Genomic DNA, 25,723 nt, shown 5'->3' on the forward strand with positions numbered 1-25,723 from the left:
GAGACAAACCTGTCACCTAACACACCAGTTAATGAGAGGGAGGGTTTGGGGTTTATTAATGCTGGAAAAATTGGAAGAGAAAATTAAATTCAGGGCTGTCTAAGTATTCTGCAGCACACAGGGAACATCTGAGCAAAAGGGGCTTTGCTATGAATTTGGAGATGAACCACTATGGTATCCCATGACGCCATTCCATACCAAATTCCGAAAAAGTTGTTGGGACTTAAATCATGGCTGGGATTCATTGGGTGGTGGCCCCTATTACCTCTTGCACTTTCAGGCTGAGATCTATCAGGGAGCTCTGCATAGGGGGACTTCTGCTCCTAAGAGGAGACCTTTTGAATTCCACACAGAGCACTTTGCAGGATCAGGCCTTAACAAAAGGACACTCGGGTCCAAAAATACATACTTTAATTAATATCATTAATAGCATCCTGGGTAACTAATACGAATATGTGTTACTGAAACGGAAAAAAGAACATAGATTACATAAAACAAAAAATTATTTAAAAATATTTTTCAGTATTCATGCATTTTTTCTTTATTCAGTACATTCAGCTCGGTCAATGAAAATAGGCTGATCAGTTTAATTCTGTGTAGACATTTTCTGATCAGTTTCATTTTTTTGCCTTCCTATGTTTAGCAGGATGCTATGGTGTTTGGATTGCAAACTGATGTTATTGTTCTAAATGTAAACTGTTGCTGTTGAAAATTCAGAGATAGCTAAAACATTTATTAATATGTTTTGTAAAAGTAAGTGCTTAACCATAATATAAATTACATATTTACAGATTGACATGTTGCTATATACAATAAGTAACAGAGCTTCAGAGTAACAGAAGGAGAATGAAATCAAGAGGAGAAAGAAGTGGGGAAAAGTTGATATTGGAAAAAGGATGGAATTGATGAGACAGAAAAAAGGAGGTTGTTCCAGGAGGTAAGAGCGTCAGTGGAGAATTCCCAAATAAGGCAAATGGTATTTTTATACAGAGAAGTGCTATCTGTGTTGCATAGATGCTTAAAGGCATTGTCAGAAGTCATGCCTCACAACAGAACTGCTTGTTGGGATGAATTTTCAACTCTCAGCAGGTTTTTTAATAAAAGGAGACCAGAGTTTTGGGGGTTTCTCATATTTTTTGGGGGGAAATTGTCAAGTGAGCCAAAAAGAACCGCATCTGTAGAATGGACCATAGGATAATAGGATTCCTCATTAGCTCGTCTCTGTATTGTTCAAACTATTACATTTAGCCTAGTTACTGTAAAGTATTTGTAATTGCCAGAATCTTGTCGTAAGAGTTCAGTCTTTCAAACATTTAAGTGTGTGCATAAATTTATTCACTTGCTTAGTCTTGTTGAAGTTGATTGGAATACTCCCATGCACAAAGTTTTGTATGTACTTAAGTGTTTGCAGGATCAGGGCCCAAGTCATTTTCACATTTTCTAATATGGAACTATTTTGTGGTACTGAATAGTTCTAGTCATATTTCCTTCCTTCTTTCATTCTTATACATACCAACAAAAAGCTGTCTTCCTGAGTTCTTTAATCAGTCTAATGATCATTTAATCATTCTAGATATGTACATTTCATGCTTATGCTAAGGTACAACGCCTTTCAAATGATTAACATATTTTATATATCCATAATAATATTAAAACTGTGGCTCTGTAGACATAGGAAAAAGAATAGTGGGCTAGTAAATGAAAGCTAATGTAGCAAAAGGAGATACAGAGGAATAAACTTTAATGAAAGGTTTCATCATAAATAAATCCTTTTCCTCATTTTTGTTTTCCATCCATATTAGTTATTTCAAACAGATATGTAGGGGAAGGGTGGTCTTGTGACCAAAGAACAAGACTGAGTGTTAGCTGCCCCAACTACCTTTCCTGTCTCTGATATAGACTTACTGTGCGACATCAGGCAAGTCACATAATCTCTCCATGCCTGTTTTCTCATCTGTAAAATGAGGATTCTGTTTTGTTCAGATTCTTATACCGCCCTCATCACAGCAATATCCCTGAATGTTTTCCAGTAGTACATTAAGCAGCATAACTAACATCTGTTAATGTGTGGATCATTCTCTCTCTCACCTTCTTCCCAGGGGGAAAATTGTGTGTGCACTGTAGTGTTTAGTTAGTGGATATTTAAAAATATATTACATGTTCACAGTTTATATGAGCAAAGTCAAAGTCAAAAAGTATGCCTTGTACTTGGAGAGGAAGGAGGATGAGGAGTGGATAATAATACCTAGCCTGTGAGGCTCAGTTCATTAATATTTAGTGTTTTATTTTGAAATTTGAGATCTTTGGATAGTAGAAAGTGCTGTAAAAGCACAAAGTAATATGGGATGGGCTATTATTCAAATCCCAAATAAAACACTCCTTTGCTGTGATGCCCACAAAAAACTTCACAAAGGTCAGGCAGATGGTGTGCTGTGACTGCTGCCTGTCATGCCGACTAGTATTGTTTCCTTGTGCTCCGCATCTGTCTCAATCAGTTGTCTCATCTCAGACTTAGATTGTAAGCTCTTTGGGGCAGGGATCCTCTACAGCACTTAGGACAAAGAGGCCCTGGTCAGTGACAGGCTGGTTGGCACTACTGCAGTGCAGATTGTACTGTGGAACCTACATACAAACAGCTGGGGCCCCCATCCTAAACACATGTTTAGGTATGTAGTTTTATTCATGTGAATAGTCCCAGTGAAGATTTGAGGGGGGAATGTTGTCCTCAGTTCTGAAAAAGGGAAAGACCTGGTCCATGTTCTTCCATTCCCATCCAGTGAAATTGGCAGAGGCAGTCTCCTCACTGGTATTCTATAGCTGCTTGTCGGACAACTGTCTCAGGCAAGCAGCCAAATAATACCAGTGAGAATCTGGGAATGCTGTTCTTCTTATTCTGAAACAGCTGAAATTTTTTTTTTCTTACTACCCAATGGAAAGATAGTAACAATTTTATTCTGCATGTAGCACTAATAATTTTATTGGGCTTCTATCTAGGAGCATAAGGAGCTGGGAATAAATTCCCATCAGCCAAGTGATTTCAATTTGCACAAAACTTCCTCCTATCTAGGTTATAACAGAGGGGACATTACTTTTTTATTTTTTAAACTACTCAATTTGTTCGGGGGAAAAAAGCAGCTACATTTTTAAAGCTTCATTGGCCTTGGTGAAATGTTCTCACCTAAAATTTGTTTGTTTTAGTTTTTCATTTGAAGGGGAAAGAGAGGGTATCATCCGATAGTCCAATATTGCTCTAGAGAGTTTAAGATTTTTTGGTAATTTGTTTTATACTCTAACATTGTACAGATACATCTCTCAGCTTTACAACATTATTTAGTAGAGAGATGGGTCTTTGTAGGATTCTCTTTTCTCTGTATAAAAGTAATATTGCTCTAGAATGTAATTTTTAGGAGTGGGCCCATAATTTACAATGCTGAGTTAATCTTGCAATAAAAAGATTTTTCCCTTTATTCTATGTTTATAAAGATGTTGTTACATTGGAGCCATCGGTGCTTGGCATTTTATTAGCTTTCTGTTATTTCATAACATTTTTAATTCCCTCTACAGAACTGAGTTGTTCTAAGCTTACCTCAGGGTCCCTCTAATGCAAACAAATGAATCTTTTAAGTAATCATCAATTTGCTTTTGACTAGCCAGTGGAGATTTATAAAGTTTAGAAGGCAATCAAAACAAAGCCTCTGTGACAGGGAGGCTGGAAACGCTGTGGCTCTGAATACATCCAGTAAGTTTTATTTTTTTTTCCTTTCTGCCTATTTCTTTTTAACATTACTATTGCCACTTCCAAACATTCAAATATCACAAGCCAGGCCTAAAAAATCATGAGTTTTTTTAAAAATAGTAAATTTGAGGCAGAGGGGTAGTTACATTATTTGCTTTCTGTTTTTTGAGCCTTTAGGCTGTATTTGGGTCAAGTTTTCAAACTTTTATCTGCAACCATGAAGGCCAGAAACTTACTTTTCTTTAAAAATGAAAGCCATGATATTTACATAATCACTTGATGCAAGGAGCTGAAGCTTTAAAAAAAATCACAAGACTCAATAAAACCACAGGAGTTAGCAACACTGTTAATATTTAGAGAGAGAGAGAGTGTACACATCTCCTTTCACTTCTCCCTCTGTTCATCCTTTTATTTCCTTTCCTTTTATAATGTATCAGCTCTTTGCTGCTGTCTCCACCAACAGCTGCCTTTTTCTAAGAGGGATTCAAAATGGAGGACTGGCCATTTATGATAGGGGCTTCTCCTCCAGACGAGTTTATATGAATTAAATGGGGGGACTATAATTAGTTTTTGTGTTTTGGGGGAAACTACTTAAAGGTTCAAGTTAGGATCACAGCCCCATGATAGAAGGTATTGTAGAAATATACAGAAAAACACGGTCCATACCCCGAAGAGCTTACAATCTAATTGGAAACAAGAAACAAGTAGTTGTAACAAGCAATAGAGCGAAGGCAAACAGGAAGGATGTGGGTAAGAGTGATGAGGTCATATGGTTTCTATGATGAGGTGTAAAGACCCCATCCTACCACAGCCACTAAAGGGTTAACAGCTGGGCCAGCTGTCTCCTCAGGTGTTGCTAATTGCTGGAAAAAAGAATGCTGCAGCTAGGTGATAAGGGGCAGCTGTCAGAGAGGGTGAGAACTATCAGGTGGAGGTTGCCTGGCAGTTGACTTGACAGAAAGCTGCACAAGCAGTTAGCCTTCCATTGAGAGAAGACTAGAAGATGGAGTTCAGGAAAAAGTGCCTGTGGAGATGCAGAGGTAGGAAGCAGCCTAGAGATGCAGTTAGGGAGTTTAAGGAATGGGATCTAGCTGCTTAAATCCTTGGGCTGGAACCCAGTGTGGTGGATGGGCCTAGGTTCCCCCACCATCCCGAGAACGGGATAGGAAACCTCTGAGGAAGAGGGGGCGAGGAATATAGAGATGGGGTTAGGGCTAATGACCTAATGCAGGGTCATTGGCCTTTGGGACTTCTAATCTCTTCTCTTCTGGGGTAGTATTAAGTGAACTGGCCAGAGGGCTGGAGTTGTGAAAAGAGGCTGACCATTGTAGGGCCAAGCAACTATAGGTAGGAGTAACTGAGATGGGGTTGCTGTCATGCCTGGCCATGAGGAGATGCGCTGCCTGATAAGTGACCTGTGGCAGTTACATAAGCTATCTGAGGCTCCAACTAGATCGTGAGTGGTAATGGGGGGTGGTGATTCCCAGCTCATGAATACCGAATTGTGCTAGCTCAATGAACATAGTGTAGCTGCAGTAGCCCAAGCAGCAGCTGGCGGTAGTCTGGGCTAGCTGTGTGAAGTACATACCTACGGCATTCAGGCAGGTTTTACTTGGCACGGCTAGTCTGTGCAGCTGCTCTTTGCTGCCCAAACAACACTATCAATTTTAACATGCTAGCTTGGTGAGTATTAGCGCAAGCATGTGTGCCCAAGCTGGGAATCACACTCCTTGCTCATAGTGGACACTTAGCCTAAGCATGCAATGTGATTGTTTGGTTAATTCAATAGAGCTGTTTCTGACGTTACTGCTCAACCTCAATGTCATAGGCAGCTAATTTCTCTTTAGCATCCCAGCAGAAGTTGGTCTTGAGAGAGGCTTTACAGGAGGAGGGGGTAGTGGCCATGAGGATTACTTTAGAGAGGCGGCAGCGTGGAAGAATGAGCTGAGGTGTTGTGGGAGAAGCAGACAAATTGGCATTCAAGGCGGCATCACTGGTGAAGTAGAGCAGGAAGGGGCAGGGATGAAATAAGTAGGGAGGGGGCAGAATTGGGAAGAGCTTTAAAGGAAAGGACAAGAAACTTGAATTTGGCTCTATTTATCTCTTCTTCTTGAGCGGTCAGTGTGGTTTAGGTCTGGAGCAGCCGTAAAAACCCAGATCACTTGCATGAGGCACGTCAAAGATTTATCTTCATCCTTCTATAGCTATACAATATATATTGTTGTATTCATTTACACGTCCTGTTTAAAGTCACTTTTCATATCTAAAAGTTGCCTGAGCACTGTGCATTGTACTCTGAATGGTGATGGACATCGTCCTCTTTACCACTTGGCATGCCTCATAAAAGACACTGTGCCTTGTGAATAGCTGTCACCAGTCACCTTTCTAATGCAGTTTCCTGACTCTCTCTGAGCAGGTTTTTGGCAGCTTTGTCTCTTTTCTTGAGGAATGAACTGGTAGAGTGCACTCACTCAGATTTTCTACATTCTGTCTCAATGGCATTTTTCCAAAATATCATAAGAAGTGGCATCTGGGATCTCCCACTGGAATGCTATAGGACCTGTTTGGAGCACTGGCTGGGAAAGATTTTTCTGTGCATAGCAAAAAGATTCCAAGTAAAATATTTGAGAGATATTTCAGGTAGACAGCAAAAACAACGTAACAGCCCATGACAGCTTATGCCTGCAGAAATTAATTTGTTAGTCTTTAAAGTGCTACAGGACTCCCGTTGTTTTTGCTGTATACAGACTAACATGGCTACCCCTCTGGAACTTCAGGTAGACAGATTTTTATGCTAGGCACTTTCACAGACTCCTGCTGTTTTTATGGCTTACACTAAGAGCCCCACTCTTAATATATAACGTCTCTTCATTAGTCATTGAAATATACTCACTTCTGAGGTGAAACATGAGTACTGTTTAAACCATACACAGCAATATTGTATGACCATGTGGGACAGGAAATGAAGAAGAGAACTTGCAGAGGAAACTTTAGGCAAGATGTAATAACTTGGTTGAAATATGTTGAGTACAGTGGACATAATGCCTTTTGATATGGCTAAAAAATGTCCTGGGATAGATAATAAATCAGTGGTTTTACATCGAAACTGAAAGATGGCACCTCCTACTGCACAGTGACTATAACATGGCTGAAGTATTTAGTTTAGCAAGAATTACTGACTCACCATCACAACTTCCTGTGTAACCCTTGATTTTTCTTGGAGAGGTCTGTCAGTGTTGATCAAACCTAGTATTCCTTGTTTTGTGACATGTAAGGAGATGACAGCCCAAGGACGCATGACTGCAGGCTTGTTGAATGTTTGTGTTCAAATTTGCATTGTACAGCTATAAACTCTTCAACAGTGCTGTTTAGACAAATAGCGAACACTCAGTTGTTTAAAAATTGATCCTAGGTTTGCTAATAAACTTGTAGGCAAACTTAGTGGGGATAGAGAGGAAAAATGGTCCTGTGGCCTTCTGGGGTTGGTACATTCATGTCATGAGGGTGTTAATACTGAAGCCAGCCACATGTGGTCAATTGCAATCTGTTAGTTTTATCCTTGGAACTGAAATGATCAAGATGCTGCTGAAGTGAAGATGACCATTTAACCTTGCAACAAGATAAAATTGGTGCCTGGAATGTTAGCTATTTTGGCCAGTGTTCAATATTCAAAGTGTCCCAGTGACTAGGACGCCTAGCCTAGGATTTGGGAAATCTGGGTTTGACTCTTCCATAGATTTCCTGTATGACTGGGGGCAAGTCACAGCCTCTCTGTGCCTCAGTTCCCTATCTGTAAAAATGGGGATAATAGTACTTCTTCCCTCCCTCATGGGTGGTGTTAGATACTTAAATAATGTGTTAATGGGACCATAAGTAGGTAGACAATTGAAAGAAGTAGCAGAATGATATAGCCTCTTTTTCAAACTGGGCCTTTATTTTTTGTGGCTGAGGTGAATCGGGCCCAGAACTTTGCACCGTCAGTTCATTGATTCTTTTCCTCGCAATTCACATCAGGTGAGAAATTGTGGGCACAACTTTATGCCCACAAAAATGGAACTACGGTTTAAGAATCAAACCAGTAACTTTTAATTGCAATCACAGTCTAATTAAAGGACTGTATCTATTTATACTAGTCGCTGAAGTGCCTGCATAATTATTCGGAAGGCCTGAAATTGTGGTCACTAACTATTTAGTTCATGCTTAATTTGCAGAGTTCTTTTGGGGTAAATAAGGAGTGAGAAGGCAAAAAGGGTTATCTAGTCTAAGGATGCAGGCCAAATACAGGATTCACAAGAGGAGTAAGATCAGACTAATAGGGCATGTTCAGGATTTTGTTTTTCAAAGATCTGCAACTCTCCAGTGCTTTCAAGAGTAAAAGTGACTTGTTAAGAAATTCCTTTGCTAAGCCTGTATTTCTTATTTGCCTGCCATGTTGTCCCTGAAAGGACAGCAGTTTAGATTTCCCACAGCGTGGTGAATATAAATAAGCAAATGGGGGGCTTGAGGGGGCTGAGGCACTAATTCTGCAGTTTAAGGTAGCTGTGGTGCCCCACATCCCAAGGACATGAGGTTAGTAGCGGGAAGTATGCCTTAAAAACCCAGAGCTAGGAATAGTGACCTGGGTCTTCCCAGAACTGGTTGGCTTAGGAGCATGTAGGATCCAGCGGTTGAGGTCATTCCCAACCGACTGTCCATTTTTTTTGTTGAACATGCTGATGCCCTCTTATTTGTAAAATATCATGTTACTATGCTCACTGTTTTGAGACCAAGGAATTTTTTAGGACCTTTATTATAATATATCTAGCCAGAAGCTTTAAAAAACATGTAAAATGATCTTTTATTTAGCTTTCTACCAGTTTCTGGTAGCAGACATACAGCAAATAGAACCAAAAAGAACAAGATGCAGACTTGATTTTTCAAATACTATATCTTCTCTCAAAATGCAAGTTGATTCACAACATTGTTGATGATGATGGTGCATTCTTCATTGCTTTGTGATGATTCTTGTTTAGCCTGTAGGTGGGGTAAGAAAATACTCGTTAAAGAGATTGAAAGTTCTTTTTTTATTAAGTTTTAAAATAAGTACTATGAAAACATTTGGGGCAAAATTCTCCTGTCTAGGCTGCATCAAGGGTCTGTATTGCAGATGGTATACTCCTACTTACAGATCTCCCGCTGCTGTCACTTGGAACTAATATGTAATAGAGGTATACACAGTACTGTGATGTTTTCAGAAACAATAAAATACCTACCTCTGGACTGAGATTGTCATAGCAAATTAAAGAGATTAGACACCAAATTTCACCCATTAATTTCAGTGGGGACCCTTTGGGGTTTGCACATCTCAGCCTTTGTCTAAATGACCTATTTTAGATTAAAGAAAAATAGCAAAGAACAGAAGTCACATTTGCATGAGAGAGCTCTGTGTCTGTGTGTCATCCATTATAGGCTGGAGCAACTCTGAGGACAATATGTCAGCTGACATCTGCAAGCAGGGATTGTTCTTACAAATGTAAAGGCATGGCATGCAGGAAATGAGACACACATGACACATGCAACCAGTGTCACTAAGTGGCCCTCTGCTAATCTGGGCACTGGATAACTTGCACCAAAAAAGGGCCATATCTTCCCACTTCTCAGCAAATATGAATAACAGATGTTGTGACTGACCTCCTTTTGTCTGCGAGAGATGGTGGAAATTGCAGCCTCTGATGTAGATGGTTTGCAATGTCTCATGTTACTAAATAGTCCAATATGAGATTTGCATAATCTTTGACAGTTACTGCAAATATGTGTCTTGGTTAGGAGCTGCTTGCTTCCTACAAGCTCTTCAAGCTGAAGGAGCCAGCTCCTGTCATGGACTTTGATGGCGATGATGACGCCACTTGTTATGATCCCTTGCCAAGGTTTCCCATCAGTCAGGATCAATTCCAAATCCCTTCACATCTTGCTTGCATGTATCTTTATAGTGAAGCTTAGGGTGCCCTGTTGTTCCCTCTGATACCTCACCATGTAGTATGTCCATAGGTATGCATCCGTCTTCCAACCTGCTCAGATGGCCCAGCCAGTGCAGTCGTCTTTGCTTGAGCAAGGCTGTCACACCTGGTACATTTGCCTTTTGAAGAACCTCTGTTTTGGTAACTGTATCTTGCCATTTGATGTTGAATACATGGTGTAAGCAGCATAAGTGGAACCTGTTTAACCTTTTCTCCTGATGAACATAAATTGCCCATGTTTCCCCACCATACCTGAGAGAGCTGAGGACACAAGCTTGGTACACTAGCATTTTATCTTGATGGTAAGTTTTGAGTCGTTCCATGCTCTTTTAGTTAGCCTACTAAAGGTGGTGGCAGCATTTCCAATGCAAACATTTAGCTCTTCATCCAGTGAGAGGTTGGTAGTCACTGTAGAACCTAAATAACTGAACTTTTGGACCACTTTTAGCTGGTTTGCATTTAAGGTGATTAAAGAATCTTGTGGAGTCCCATGTCCTAACACAACAGTTTTTCTTAATGCTAATGGTGACATCAAATGTCTGACAAGCACTTGAAAGGTGGTCCATGAGTTCTTATAGCCCACGATGAAGGTCTGCTACAAGGGCAGCATTATCAATAAATAGAAATTCCCTATTAGCACCTTTCTGACTTTAATGTTTGCCTTAAATAGTGAGAGAGAAACTCCATCTTTCATGTCCTTAAACGCACAGTTCAGGAGTACTGAGAAGAAGATTCCAAAGTGTGTAGGGGCAAGAACGCATCCTTGCTTTTCATCACAAAGCTGTCTAAAGTAGACCTGTCAAACTAGACATGTGCTTTCCTGTTGTCATGAAATTAACATATAAGACTTAACAAGGTTGATGGACATCCTATCTTTCTAGTACTGCAAATAGACCTGTTCTGCTGACTGTCAAATGCTTTGGTTAGGTTCACAAAGGCAATGTACAATGGTCCGTTTTGCTCGCTGCAGTTTTCTTGAAGTTGACACAGAAAATATCATGTCTAGTTGATCTTCCATCCCTGAATCTCTACTCTGATTCAGGGTAGACAGGATTTGCCAGCTGTTGTAGGTGCACCTAACATGACTTTTTTGTGAAAGCTTTTCCTGCTAAACTTAGTAGCAAGATATCCCTGTAGTTGGTCACCCTTTTGACCTTTTTTTTATACATGGTGGTTGTCACGCATCTCTTGTGGCACCTCACCCTCTTTCCAGCACTGAAGTAGCAACTGATAGAGATGTGGTAGTAGGCTTTCTTTCCTGCACTTAAGAATTTCCACTGGGATGCCATCTTTTTCCTGTCACTTGATAACAAATCAGTGGCCTTGCTTAGCTTTTCTAAAGTGGGCTCCACAACTAGCTATGGCATGACTTGTAGAGTTGGTATTTGATCCAGTGATTCACTGGTGATATTCCTTTCTTGTGTGTATAGCACTGAATAATGTTCACCCCAAGGAGACAGCTGCTTACTTCTATCTGTAATAATTTCACCACTTTGCGATTTAAGAGGGGCAACCTTATTGACAGAGGGGGCCTAGAATTTTCTTCAGGCATTCATATGTGACATTGAGATTTCCAGTGTATGAAGCTGTCTGTATCTCTTCACAAATCTTGGTCCAGTAATGATTTGCACAGCATCTACTTGCTTGCTGTACCTTGGCTTTTGCATGCCAAAGTCTCATTTTGGTGCTCTGTACTGGCTTCTTATTGTGTTCCAAGTAGGCTGTGTTCTTAGTGTTAACAAAAGGTAATAGTTCCATTTCATTTTCTTCAAACCAATCCTTTTTTTGATCATCTCTTCCCCCTAAATGTAGCTAAAGCTGTTTCATGGATTGTTTATCTTAAATCTTCCCAAAATTTCTCTGCCTTCTCTGGTAGTGACTTTCCCATGCATGCTGAGTTCAAAAGCCTACACAAACTCCTGGCATTTCTGTTTTTTTTCATGTTAGAAGTGTTGATTTTTGGGCTTTCTCCCAAGTTTTGCTATATATAATTTCTTAGCTGTAATCTTCACCTTGCTAGTCATCAAAGAATGGCTGGTGTCACAATCAGCACTGTGAAACATGAATATTTTGTACTGAGGGTAGTTCTTTCCTCTGGACAATGACAAGATCTAATTGGTGCCAGTGGCATGATGGTGGATGTTGACATGACACTTTTGGGTCATCTTTTCCTGCAAAATATGAATTGGTAATTCCTATTTGGTTTTGGGCACAGAATTCAAGAAGTTCTTGGTCGTTCTCATTCATCTTGCTAATGCCAAAATGTCGTAGGCAATCTGGCCATGTGTTATGTGCACTGACTCTTGCATTGAAGTTATAGAGAAGGAAAAGTTGTTCAGTTGATGGTATTCTTTTGGCAACTTGATGATACATTTTACAACTTTTTATATCTTTCTCTTCATGGCTAGATTTTGAATGTTGGTGCATAAGCACTAATGTTCACAAAGCTGATAATCGTCTAAAATTTAAGTGAGAGAATGTGCTCTGACTTCTCAACAGGTATTTCCAGGAGCTTTACCCATGTATTTCTCACAGCAAAACTGTCACCATTCAGATGATTGTCTTTGATGCTTTTATTCTGCCAAAAGAAGGTTTTAATTGGCCTCTTGGACAGAACCATCATCTGCAGGTCTTGTTTACTGCAATGTCAACATTGAGTTTGTACAGCTCATGGTCTATCAAAGCTGACTTCATATGCGGCTTGTGTATTATAGGTCATCTGTCAGTCCTGGGCACATGGTCCTAACATTCCAGCTTCCAAGCCTGGAAACTTCTTAATTTCTTCTTTTTCCAACTGTCACCTTCCATATTGTGTCCATGTTGCCAGCTAGGATGGAGTGACCTCTCCATGTAATATGGCTGCAATAGTCTGGGCAATTAATATGGAGGTGCTGCTTTGCCCATGTGTCAATGTATCCATCTTGGATTCATTGGTTTAGACCAAAGACAGGACAGAAGTCAATACATTGGGAACCAGCTACACTGCTGGAGCTGCCAGTGCAGAGGAGACCTTCCCTTTGCCTGCCTTTGGGGCTCCACTCCTAGATTGGTTATCAGCCATGGCTGAAAAGCCCAGTCTGTCCTGTGTGGAGGCTGCTAGCAAATACCCGAGGTGAATTTGCTCATCTGCCTTTTGATGGCTTTTCCTCCATCAGGGGTTCCACTAACATCCTTAGGTGCTCATCCTCCCAAAGCCATTGGCGCTTCCTGAGGGTTCTGGGTTAATTAACTGCTGCCCAGCACTTGGCATTGACCAATACAGGTTGTACTACTTGTGTTCATAGCGGTAGCAGTTTCTCAACAGTTTCTGACTTGACCACATATGGTATGATGTCAATTACTAATACCTAGAACCAGTTTATGTGGCCATTCTTCCTGTCGTCATGTGTAGCTTCCATGGATGTCTAAGACTATTTCCCTTCGCTTCTAAATCCCATACTGATTAAAGCACTGCTCCCACCATGGTTACAGATATCACAGGTGCCTAAATTATGCTAATTTTGGAGGTTTAGTATGTCATACAGTAGGTAAGATGTGTCTGAGGAGTCTGGTGGGTTCACATTTCACACTCTACAAAATCAAAGGAAGACATATGCTCCGATTAAAAAAGAAGCCTTGACAACTGCATTTTGAGTGAGTGCATTTCATCAGTGTTCGTACAGATCATTGCTTCTTATAGCAGATTGTTGAAGCCATTTCTAGAGTCATGTAACCAGAGATAGATGATTATAGCTAACAAAACATCTGCTAAGATATTGTTAATTAGAAATGGAAAATGCTTTGTGTATGTGCGGGTGGGGGAATTCATCTGTTTCAAATTATAGATGACCAATATACAAAATAAGAAATATCTCCCATTACATTTAACTGAGAATGGGTTTCCTTCATCCAACGCATTGAGTTCAATATATTAAGTGTAGAACAAACAGAATCAAGATGTTTTCTATACATGCACAGTCCACCCTGCAAATGTAGGGAAGTAGAAATAGGTCTACTGGATCAAACAGATGCCCTGTTTAGCTCAGCATGTTTTCTCTGAGAATGGCCAGTGAAAGATGCAAGATACTCTATAAGGGACAAGTATGGAATAACTTGTCCATAGGGAAACTTCTTCCTAACCCTAGGTTGTTGTTCCCTGAACATGTCTTATTTACATAAATGTCTAATACTCTTTTGAATCCTGCAAAGTGTGTAACTTCAATGGTATCTCTCAGTAGTGAGTTACACAGGCTATCTATGCATAGGTTAAAAATGTATTTCTTTAAATCTGGTGCCGTTTTAAATTTCATTAAGCATCCCTTTGTTCTAATATTCTAGGAAAAGGTCAAGAGGATATCCTGATTTCTTCTCTATACTGCTCATCTTAATTTCTCTCTTGCTGCTTTTTGTAAGCATCAGTGTTATTGCAATACTAAGGATGACTGTCAGGTTAAACTCTTACAACAGATTTATTCTGAATTGTTAACTGAATTTGATGCAGAATCTGTTAACTCTTAACCATTTCATTGACATGCAGAGTAAACTGCAGTTTACATTTCACAAATACCTGGGTGCTTAGAGAACAGAAGGCAGCTAAAGCAATGCATCCTGCATATGTGCATTAGAGACTCACAATCTAGACTATCCTTAATATTCATTCACAACATGAATTGCAAGCACTTCTTGTTTTATCTTGAGCTAAGACCTTTCAAAACCATGGAGATGTTAAACATTCCCTGCTCCCACCTGTCTCCCAAAGGGGATAGGGTGGAGGGGAAAGAGGATTTTATAATGTAACTTTATTTAACATTGTTTCTGGCTCTAATTTTTCATGTAACTTTATGGGTATACAGATGGCACTCCTATGGTGCCGCTGCTGATTGCTTAACAGTAAAAGAGGAGACAGATGGGCCTTGTAGCCAAAATACTTGGTATGATCCTTTTTTGTTTGGACCCTGAGACAAGAGGCATGACCCTATTGGAATCAATGAGACTTTCTATTGAATTCAATGGGTTGAGGATCCGGTGCTGATAAGTAGTGCTGTTTAGTTTTAGTGTTCCATATGTGTGGAAGTGGTTGAAGAGAATGCTGTACACCAGTGGTTCTCAACCTGTGGTCTGTGGACCCCTTAGACTGAAAAGGAACTGACCAAAATTCAACGACATATAGAGACAATAGATTTCCAAAGGGGCCCCCACCTCCATTTGACTTTTTTTTTTTTTGTGTGTGCGCGCGCCACGGATGAAAGAAGGTTTAAAACCACTGTTGTACACTGTAAATGTGGAGAGGAATATGATCACTGGTAGCACAGGAAAGGAACTAGAAGTCGTCATTCTCTTTCCTGTTTAAATCTCTTTAATGTGTGTCCTTACTGCAAAATTTTGTGTGAAATTAAGTCCTTTGTGCTAAGTGCTATCTCATTCTGCTGAAGGGGTTGGGTATGAGCCACAACTGCTAAGTTTACTGGCCCATAACACTGTCAACATGATGTTTCAAATGGGCTCCTCTCACTGAGGTGCTGGCTTTGATAATCTGCCTTCCTGGTGTTGCTATACTGTCCAGAAAAAAACACTATCAAGTATATCAATTGTGCAAATTACATCTCCAAGCCTCTCCATCCTGAAGACTCCCGTGGGATTGGATTTGTGCTGCTGCACAAGAATAATACTCTTCATATAAAACCTAGACAAGACAATAGGAACAGCCATGGTGAGTCAGACCAATGGTCCATCTAGCCCATTATCCTGTCTTCCAACAGTGGCCAATGCCAAATATTTAAGAAGGAACTTAAGAACAGGACAGGCAATCCATTGAGTGATCCATCTCTTGTTGTCCACTCTTGGTTTCTGGCAAACAGAGGCTAGAGACACCCAGAGCTTGGGGTTGTATCCCTGATCATCTTGGTTACTAGCCATTGATGGATCTCAGTTGTTTTTTTTTATAAACCTTATCATTTTGACTATCACAACATCCCTTGGCAATGAGTTCTGCAGGTTGACTATGCGTTGTGTGAAGAAGTACTTCCTTTAGTTTTGTTTTAAACTGCTGCCTATTAATTTCATAGGAACCAGGGATCACCCAATATTTTATGTGAAGGATTAAACAACACTTCTTTATTCACTTTCTCCACACCAGTCACAATTTTATAGACCTTAGTTGTCTTGTCTCCACACTGAAAAGTCCCAGTCTCTTTAATCACTCCTCATACAGAACATGTTCCATACCCCTAATGATTTTTGTTGCTCTTCTCTGTACTTTTTTCCAATTCTAATCTATTTTTTTGAGATGGGGTGACTAGAACTGCACACAGTATTCAAGATGTGGGCATACCATGGATTTATACAGTGGCATTCTGATATTTTCTGTCTCATTAGCTATCCCTTTCTTAATAAATCTTAACATTATTAGCTTTTTTGGACTGTTGCTGCGCACTGAGCAGATGTTTTCAGAGAACTATCCACAATGACTCCAAGATCTTTCTTGAGCGGTAACAGCAAATTTAGACCCCATGAATTTGTATGTATAATTGGCGTTTGTTTTTGAATGTGCATTATTTTGCATTTACCAACATTGAATTTATCTTCTATTTTGTTGCCCAGTTACCTAGTTTTGTGAGATCCCTTTGGAACTCTTTGCAGTCAGGTTTGGAAGTCCCCTTCTTGAGTAACTTTATATAGTCTGCAAACTTGGTCACTGCACTGTTCACCCCTTTTTCCAGATCACATATGAATGTGTGGAAGAACACAGGTCTCAGTGTTGCTGGGAACATGAAACTGTCATACAAGATGTCACAGTTTGTGATGCAGTATTATGTACTGATCAAATGTCCATGTGAAGACACAGGGTCTAAAAAGATCTCATTGATATCAATGGATCTGACGCACAAAACACTGTTGCCATGCAGAGGCTGAAATAAATTTTAAGACCTAAGGGTACATATACCCTGCAAAGGAAAACCTATGGCACCTAGTCTCAGAGCCCAGGTTATTTGACTTGGGCTCTGGCTGCAGGGCTAAAGGATAGCAGTGTAAATGTTCCTGCTCAGGCTGGAGCCTGGTCTTTGAGATCCTCCTCTGCTGGGTTTCAGAACCTAAGCCCAATGTCTCTGCTGCTATTTTTAGCCCCAGGAGCCCTAATCTTTTGACGTGGGCCCTGAGACTCAGTGCTGTGGGTTTTTCTTTAGAGTGTAGATCTGCCCTCAAGGGCCTGATTTCCGGAGCTTATGAGCCCTTCCATTTCCCATGGACTTCAACTGGTGGTGTAAGAATTTCAGCGCTCTTCCACATTCAGCTTTGGATTGCAAGACAAATAAGGCTGGATTTTCCAACACCTGTGAAATTTGGGGTGGTTAAACCATTTGGAAGTGTGGGCAACTCTACCTACGAGGGCCGAAGTGGCCACTGGACCCAAGTGTTATGACTTTCTAGAAGGCTCCAACATAAAAGTTCTATAGGTACTTTTTTGCCATTTACTTGTTGTGTATTGGATCCCTCTGTGCTATGGTTAATTCTATTGCAGTCCATTCTTAAATAACTAAACAAATATAAAACAAAATTAAAATTCCTTGACATCTTCTTTTATATTGTCACCAAGAAAAATGGTCCTCATAATTGCTGGCTGAGAGAATCCTAAATAATGAAGTGTTCTAATAAATACATGCTGTTTACTAGAATGTTTCCATTGAATGTAATAATGCTCACATATATATTTCATCCAGAATAATCAATGTGTGTGAAATATGACTAAATTATGACTGGAAAATTATTGAACCAATGTTTTATTGAGATTTCAAAGAGTGGAAATGCAATTTTTGGTGTCTTGTATATTTTAAAGGCGTGAATAAAACATGATTTGCAATGAACAACCTGGTGCCTCCTAAAATAAATCTCATATTTGCTGATTCTCTTTGTTTTTCAAGTGCAACAACATTGCATTCCATTCTTTAGCATAGATGAATATTAATTAATCAGGAATGAAAGCTCAGGGATTTATGGCACAGTCTCATATCAAACTAGAACGAGAGACTATTATTGCTGTCATAAAGTAGTTTTGAGGGAAAAAGGTTAAACTTCCATTGTATAAGAGAGAGGATTCAGAAGTTTCCTTTTTGCATTATGTAACTTCTTTTAAATGGAGGATATTTTTTTCTTGGGCCTCACTTAGCAGTCTCAGACAAGTTTCTATGAAAAGCTTATTATGACCATGTATTTTCCTGTCACTCTTCCAGAACATGTGCAAAATGATCATCTGAACAGAAAACCTTCTAATGGGATATTGCCCTTTTGTTAATTACCATTACATTTGCTGCTGCAGCACTCATAAGCATAAAAGGTCCAGTTACGATCCTATTTACACCACTAACTCTGGCCTCAGTGGAGTAACTCCTGATTGACGGGAGTGTGAGAGGAGAGAATCAAGCCCAAAGAGGGCAGGCTGCTTTGTTTCAGAGGCAGATGAATAAGCTTGTGTACATAGTCATGTAATGTGCTTTACAAAGGTGTGATTTCTAAAATGTACTAAAATGTTGGACGTTAATTGGTCTAGGGAGACCCTTCAGGTGCACACCAAAGGTTTCCCTAGTGTTCTTTAACATAGTACTATTTCAAAATAGCATTGGTTACAGAACACGAGCAATGTCTACACAGAACAATTAGTACACAACATGTTAGATTACTTTAGAAATCCCTTCCTGCCGCCCTAGAGTTCATGACCCCGCAGTGTAGACAAGTAGAGCCTGATTCTCCGTCTCTGGCTACATAATGTACAATTTCCTCCTTTGTGAAGCTGGTATGAAATGCTGCTCAGAGTAGCATTATATACCAGCTTCACACAGGGATAAATGGTTCCCCAAGGTGCACGATATGGAGAGTCAGGTCTGCTGCATGCTTCCTGGCTCTGAGTTTCAACACTAAATGTCAAGGCATGAGCTTCAGGCACAAGAGCATCTTGTTAATCTAGGCCTGTACAGCACAGGTGTCGATAATAATCCTTTGCACTGACATATCACCGGCTGGACTTTCAGAGCCCAGGGTAGGTTTGTAGAGCTTTCCCTATTTTATGAGGGGAAAGAATTGCCTAGTGGTCAGGGTGCTGGCCTGAGACTTAGAGTCCCTGTATTCCATTGTTTTTCACCATCCACAGACTTCCTATGTGACCTTGGGCAAGTCACCTAGTTTCTCTGTGCCTGTTTTGCCATTTGCAAAATGGGGATAACGCTTTCCTAACTTACAGGGATGTGATAAGGATAAATATACTAGAGGCTAGAAGGGGCTCAGATATGATACCAATTACCCTACTGAGTATCTCCTATCGTAACTATTCATAACCATTTTTACTGATGGGGAAAGCTTTGTCAAAAGTTAACTGGCTTATTCAGGATCATAGACTTTATCTATCTTTGTGTGTAAATACATGGTCCCAATCATTGTAATATCTGAGCCCAAGACTCCTGACTCCCATCTCCATCATTCCATTGCTTTTCCCTTGGTGTAAGCATGCAAGCTCTAAAGAACACTTACTTACCCCTTATTGCGTTGGATGGCCGTGTAAGTCACGGATGAGATGAATGTTAGCACAAGCACTGCTACTATGGCACTTAAAATGATAGCAGCAAGCAAGATGTTTGGCTGAGGCTCTGAAGTATCAGTGAGCATTTTCTCTGTAAATGCTAGAGATCCATTATTGGGCTCTGGATTGACACCCAGGAGTTTACACATGAGTGCATAAATGTGGATACTGTCAAAGGGCTCAGCTAAGTAATTCTCTTTGAAATCAGGACCGAAAGCTCTGAATATTGTCTTCATGTCCATGTTCTCATTATCAAATCCATGATCACCTTTGTTAACATATAATATAAACCTCTGAAAGAAAAAACAGTCAGTCAGTCTCTTAGATTTATCTAGTGCCTTTCATCCCAAAGGCACCCTCAAACTTAACTTCACATCCAGAAATCATTTAGTTCTAACTGAAGAAGCTTCTGCTTCTGGGATGAAATGCAACTGCTGTATAATAGCACACAGCAATACAAACCAACTTAAATGAGGAAGTGAAGGAAAACACAGTATTCAGCTGAAACCAGAAGGGAACCGAGGGAGGTGGAAGGCAATTTCAGTAAGAAATGCATGAAGAACCACATGTAGGTTCAAGGATGTGTGCTTTTGTGTTCACTATGTGATGCACTAGGTTGGTGTAACAGTGAGCTTGGACAATTCCAGATCCTGTCTCTCCTTAAATTTTCCAGAAAACACTCCAAAAGAACATGCAATTTCTTTGTTTTGTTAAAATATGCAGTCAAAATGTAATGACCATTGTCAGAATTATGACACCTGATTCTACTCAGGATGCTAAGGGCCAGCTCGTGCCTTGATTTATGCAGCTGGGCAAGGAAGTAAAGGACACTTTTAAAGTTACCCTGGTCATGGGAAGGACAGCTGTCTCCACAGGACTGCTATGTCAGCTTCTACATAGCTGTGGGCGTGGGAAGAGCCTTTGCTCCCACCCCCTCCCAATGCACTGGCTTGCATAGCTCTGTTGGCACAGTAGGGAAAGTTTGCCTTATCAGGTATAGGCCTTCTGCAGGGAAAGTACCTGCACAGCTAGGGAACTGGGAGGCAGATTGTGACTTGGAGTCAAAATCTGCTTCCTGAAGTGCCCCTGGAGCAGCCCAACAATGCACTGCTTCCTGCTAGGCCTTAGGGGCCTGTGGGAAAGCCACAAATGAGCTAACTGGTTTTAATATTAGGGCTTTGTAACAATGCAGGACACGTAATTGCCAAAAGTAACAGTGGGGGAAGTATCATTCCCGCAAAGCTTTGCACTCTGTTAGTGGATTTACGGCTTCATCCTAATTCCTGAATCCATTTATCGTGGCATGCAGAAAGGGTGGCTTCCTAGGAAAAAATCTTAGGGTGAGAAGGCTTAAATTGTTAAAATACCTGCAGTGATCCATTGTAGAAAATAGATATGGCTCCAAAAATGTAATGCAATTTACCAGGACTGTGATTTACCAAGATGACAACAAATGTTAAATAGTCTAATGCAAATCTCCCCTCCTGATTTAAATTCTAATCATGAGTGGTCAGCAAGTTTTAGGAACTGCCTCAGTGGCCATTGTACATCATGGTTGCTCAACAAGTAGCTGTAGTCTCATTATTTTGGCTCAGATGAAGCTGACCATAACTTCTGAGGACAAAACTGTAAGTTACAATATAGGCTACAGAGCATTTGTCCACCACTTTTGGATAAGCTCTGTCCGTCCAACAGGGGGAAAGATATTCATTATATAAATACGGGCAAATGGATACTCTGTATAGAGGTAGCCATCTGGGGAAGAGAATGACAGTGTTTGTGCACAGCAACTGACAGAATCTCTATTTTAGCAATGGGGGGCAGCTGAACCCTTACTATGTTGTCTAGAGTCATGGAGGGGATATTACTTTTAAAACTTTCTAGCATACTAAGGATGATTTTTTCAAAATCCAAAGGAGCCAAATTACACACAGTTTATCCTCACCATACAAATTGGTGAACTGAGGCACAGAGCTATTTAGCAGGTCTCCCACGGTCTTTCACAGTCAGTCAATGGCAAAAGAGAGACCAGAACCTGAGAGACCTGACTTCCACTGCATTTGCTCTAATCACCAGACAGCCCCATTACAGCTACTGTATAAACTGATCTAGGTTTCTAAATAAAAAATCCAGCCCCAAAAACTAATTCACAAACTGGGTGTGTTCTCTGTCTGTGAGAGCTGAAGTGAAGTTCTGATTTCCTTTTCAGTTGTTCATCACTGTCTCAGACCCATTTCCATGTGTGTCCAGAGTGAAAAGGAGAGCTGGAGAATCCACCAACACCCTGTAATTCAAATTATACAGCGTCCCCTTCCTCGGAAAAGAGCAAGGGCTGCGTATAAGAAGTGGCTGAGCTTAAAAGGAAAAGAGGGTTGGCAACCTCACAAGAATACAGCAGGTCAGTGAAGATTGCAGGGGTCAGAGAACTGCTGCAGGAGAAGTTTGTTAGAAGTGGGAGCCGGAAGGAATAAATACACCAGGGGAAAAAGTCCATGAAAGGAAATGGCTCAATTAAGGTACAGAGGCCTTGGGTAACCATGTGTTGTCATCTCCCGTGGGTGGAGGCGAGCAAGAGGGAATGAGGAAGGGTATGAGCCTCTATGAGGCGCTCAGAGGAGGAATAGGAAATGCTGTAGAAGTTGCTCCGTAAGAGACAGGGCTCTTTGCCCAAGTGACAAAGAATTGGGTTGTAGTTTGAACTGAGTTGTTTCTGTACAAGACCGAGGCCTCTCAGACCTCAAAAGTGAAACTTGGTGTGTAGGAAGAAAAATCTGGGTGCTGAAAGGTTGCTGTTAGACCAGGGGAGCCAGTCCACAAACATGCAGGTCCATCGCTCAACAAGTAGGGAATGAAATTAACAATGGTTTAAAATGGTTGATATTCCTTTTTAAAATGTTGTCAGCAAGAATAATGAAGACAAAGTCTGGATAGCTGTGAAGTGATGGATAGTTTATAAAAGAGATAAGGAGCAGGCTAGGGATCATTTGGGACATCTGAGCTTAAAGAAATCAGGTGTGTTCCTACTCATTAGCGCTACAAGAGCAGAGTATTAATGTTCACATAGTACAAAAGCTGTGGGAGGCTTAGTGGGGGTGGAGATAAATAATACAAAAGGAATCTGAATAGGTTAGACACATGGGCAGAATAAGTAATAATAAGATTAAGTCAGAAAAATGCAAATAAATACATTCAGGGAAAAATAACCAAAACACACATGCTTTATTGCTTTCCAAGTTTCTCCTTCCTATTAAGTCCTGGGCTGCAGGTGAGATTAAGAGTTTGCGGTGTAAAATGGCAGTAAAATACAGCTATGGTTGTCACATTCAAGGGCTCCATATCACATGCAGGGAGATGGTGATTTTCTCTGTATAGTTCTTGGGACCACCATATCTAAAATGTTGCTTTTGGTTGTGGGCACCCTACTATCAGATGCTAAGAAATTGGAGCGGGTTCAGGGAAGGGCTTTGAAAGTGAGTAGGGAGCTGGAGGGATTGATCACCAAGGAAGGAATAAAAGAATTAGATGTTGTATAAAGTAGGTTGGGTAAGTGACAGGTCAGGTTGTAGGTGGAGTCATAATAGTCTAAAAATATTTGGCATGTGGAAATACAAGGAGAGAATTGGATATAAACTGGCTAACAGGAAGTTTAGACTTGAAATTAGATGCAGGTTTCTAACCATCAGAGGAGGAGTGAAGTTCTGGAACAGTCTTCCATGGGGAGCAGTGGGTGCAAAAAAAGCTAGCTGGTTTCATGACTGAGCTTGATAAGTTTATGGAGGGAATGGTATGATGGGACCGCCTAACTTGGCAATTGACTGACTACTAGGGGTAAATATGCCCAATGGCCTGTGATGGGATGTTAGATGGGGGGAAGGGGTCTGAGTTACTACAGAGAATTCTTTCTTGGGTGTCTGGCTCATGAGTCTTGCTCACATGCTCAGGGTTTAGCTGATTGCCATATTTGGGGTCGGGAAGAAATTTTCCCCCAGAACAGATTGGCAAAGGCCCTGGGGTTTTTTCGCTTTCCTCTGTAGCATAGGGCACAGTTTACTTGCTGGTGGATTCTCTGTGCCTTGAAGTTTTTAAATTATTATTTGAGGACTTCAATAACTCAGTCTTAAGTTAGGGGTCTATTACAGGAGTGAGTGGGTGAAGTTCTGTGGCCTGCGTTGTGCAGGAGGTCAGACTAGATGATCAAAATGGTCCCTTCTGACCTTAAAGTCAATGAGTCTATGAGAATTTGTTTATGATAGGCCAAATAAATACATGTAGGAGTAATAAGGCGAAATTGACATTGAACTTCCCAACAGTCAGCCTTGGGAAATGGATGCATTTAAGCCAAGCTGTGCATGTATATCATTTTCTCTTCCAAAGAATATTCATGATAAATTCTTAGCTGTCCTGAACTATCTATAACTGAGTCTCTTTAACTGTCTTATTTAAATACATCAAAAAGTCAGAGATCCTAATTCACAGGCACTTCCATATTTTAAAAAAATCATAACTTTCAATCTATTCAATTGATCTTCAAAACTGATTTACTTGTTAAAGACTCAGTGAGAGCTACAAAGCAGTCCAGTTTGCAGTTTCTTGGTCCAGCTATTTTGGGGTTGTATGGCCACAAATTTTATATGAATGTTTGGAAAAATTGTAACTTGTTCATACTTGCATAACTCCAGTATAGCTCATCCAGTTATCTTCAAAGTTTTCAAACAAATGGAAATTTGGACTATGACCAAGACTGATATATTTCAGCACAAATAGATTTATTTAACAAAATAATAAACACTGAAGCAGTGGAGGTATGCCTGCTGAAAGTCTTTTTAAATGATTTGCACTTACTTGTAGTACTCTATCTGAAGTTTATGCAAAATGGATCCTCTAGAATTGCACCTATAATAGTAAAAACACCCCAACCCTCCTTTTTATAAATAGATTGTTCTTATTTTTAAATATGAACTGACAAGTTGCAGAACTCCAGCAATTCATTGGAAGCCAGATGGCAATGCAATTGGAATTTTAGTTAGTTTGTCTGAGTGAGGACGGAAGTCTTTGGTTCTTAGCAATTAGTACTGAAGAGATGATATCCATTGATGAAGATACTGTTTCTCTTAGAGAAAAGAATGATAGTTTAAAAAGAAGCTCCCCACAAGTGCATGATAGCAGGTTGAGAGAAAAAACTAAATACTAGGGACTTTATGTGATTGAGTTTTGTAAGTCATCATGTCCACTTGCTACCTATACAGTTCATAGATTTTTCACATCAAATTCACTTCTTGTGAAAGGGTAAACTATCAATCTCTTCATATTCTTAAACCTACAACTTCTAGGTGAACACAGTGTCTCACCAGAATCCTTACCCTTGCTTGTGTTTTGAGATTCAGCTTTCTTACTGTTCTAGATGTACTATATAAAGCATGGCATTCAGATGCCATAACTTATTAAAATGAAGATGGAACAATAAATTTGTTCATAGACTAAAACGTTGGCAGAATATAAACTTTACTGGAACTCATTTAGGGCCTGATCCAGAGCTCACTGAAATTAATGATGGGACCTTGGGATTTTTTTTTATTTAACCCTTCAGATTCCCCTATCACCCTGTTTCTCTGAGTGTTTCAAAAAGATCAGGCATTTTAAATCCCCAGAATGGCTTAATGTTTTGATTGTCCACAAGGCTCTATTGGTCAGAGGTTAGAAGGAAGCCCATTGTTCCAAATTCCAATTCAGAGTCCTCAAAGTCTGCTAAAACTCAGATTCATTAAGTAAAATGTGTGGAGTTCGTGTGGCGTCATGGCAAACCTCATGTGACACACTCAATATGGTCATAAGTCTTTTTTTTTTTTTTTTTAATATGGACTCCATTGTTTCATAGATTTGAAGGGACCATTAGCACAAGGGGATCATCTAGTCCAGTGATTCTCAGCCTGGAGTACATGCATCCCTAGGGATATGCAGAGGTCTTCCAGGGGTACATGAACTCATCTAGATATTTGCCTAGTTTTACAACAGTCTACTTATAAAGCACTAGTAAAATAATACAAACTAAAATTTCATGCAGACAATGTCTGTTTATACTGCTCTATATACTATACACTGAAATGTAACTACAATATTTATATCCAATTGATTTATTTTATAATTATATGGTAAAAAATGAGAAAGTAAGCAATTTTTCAATAATAGTGTGCAAAATCCAACAATAATCAATAATTGACACTTTTGTATTTTTGTATGATTTTTGTAAGTAAGTCATTAAGTGAGGTGAAACTTGATGGTACGTAAGACAAATCAGACTCCTGAATGGGGTACAGTAGTCTGGAGGTTGAAAGCCACTGGTCTAGTTTGATTTCCTATATAATATAGATCAGGGTATTGATATTGAATTCAGTTACTCCTGTATTGAGCCCAATAACTTGTTTGACTACAACATATCTTCCACAA

The 25,723-nt window shown here is 40.0% G+C and overlaps 1 protein-coding gene across 1 annotated transcript in view; it reads right to left on the bottom strand.

The window, feature by feature from the left end:
* Window positions 1-19,230: 19,230 nt before the first annotated feature.
* LOC137155260 (ectonucleotide pyrophosphatase/phosphodiesterase family member 7-like) overlaps window positions 19,231-25,723 on the bottom strand; it is a 35,946-nt gene continuing 29,453 nt past the window's right edge. Inside the window, exon 4 of the mRNA XM_067551465.1 lies at window positions 19,231-19,572. Within this exon, the coding sequence (XP_067407566.1) occupies window positions 19,231-19,572 (342 nt within the window). The remainder of the gene's footprint in view (window positions 19,573-25,723) is intronic.

Source organism: Emydura macquarii, unplaced genomic scaffold (genome assembly GCF_026122565.2).
Source record: "Emydura macquarii macquarii isolate MOO-44397 ecotype Brisbane River unplaced genomic scaffold, CSIRO-AGI_Emac_v2 contig_1348, whole genome shotgun sequence".
NCBI classification, from domain to species: domain Eukaryota; kingdom Metazoa; phylum Chordata; order Testudines; family Chelidae; genus Emydura; species Emydura macquarii.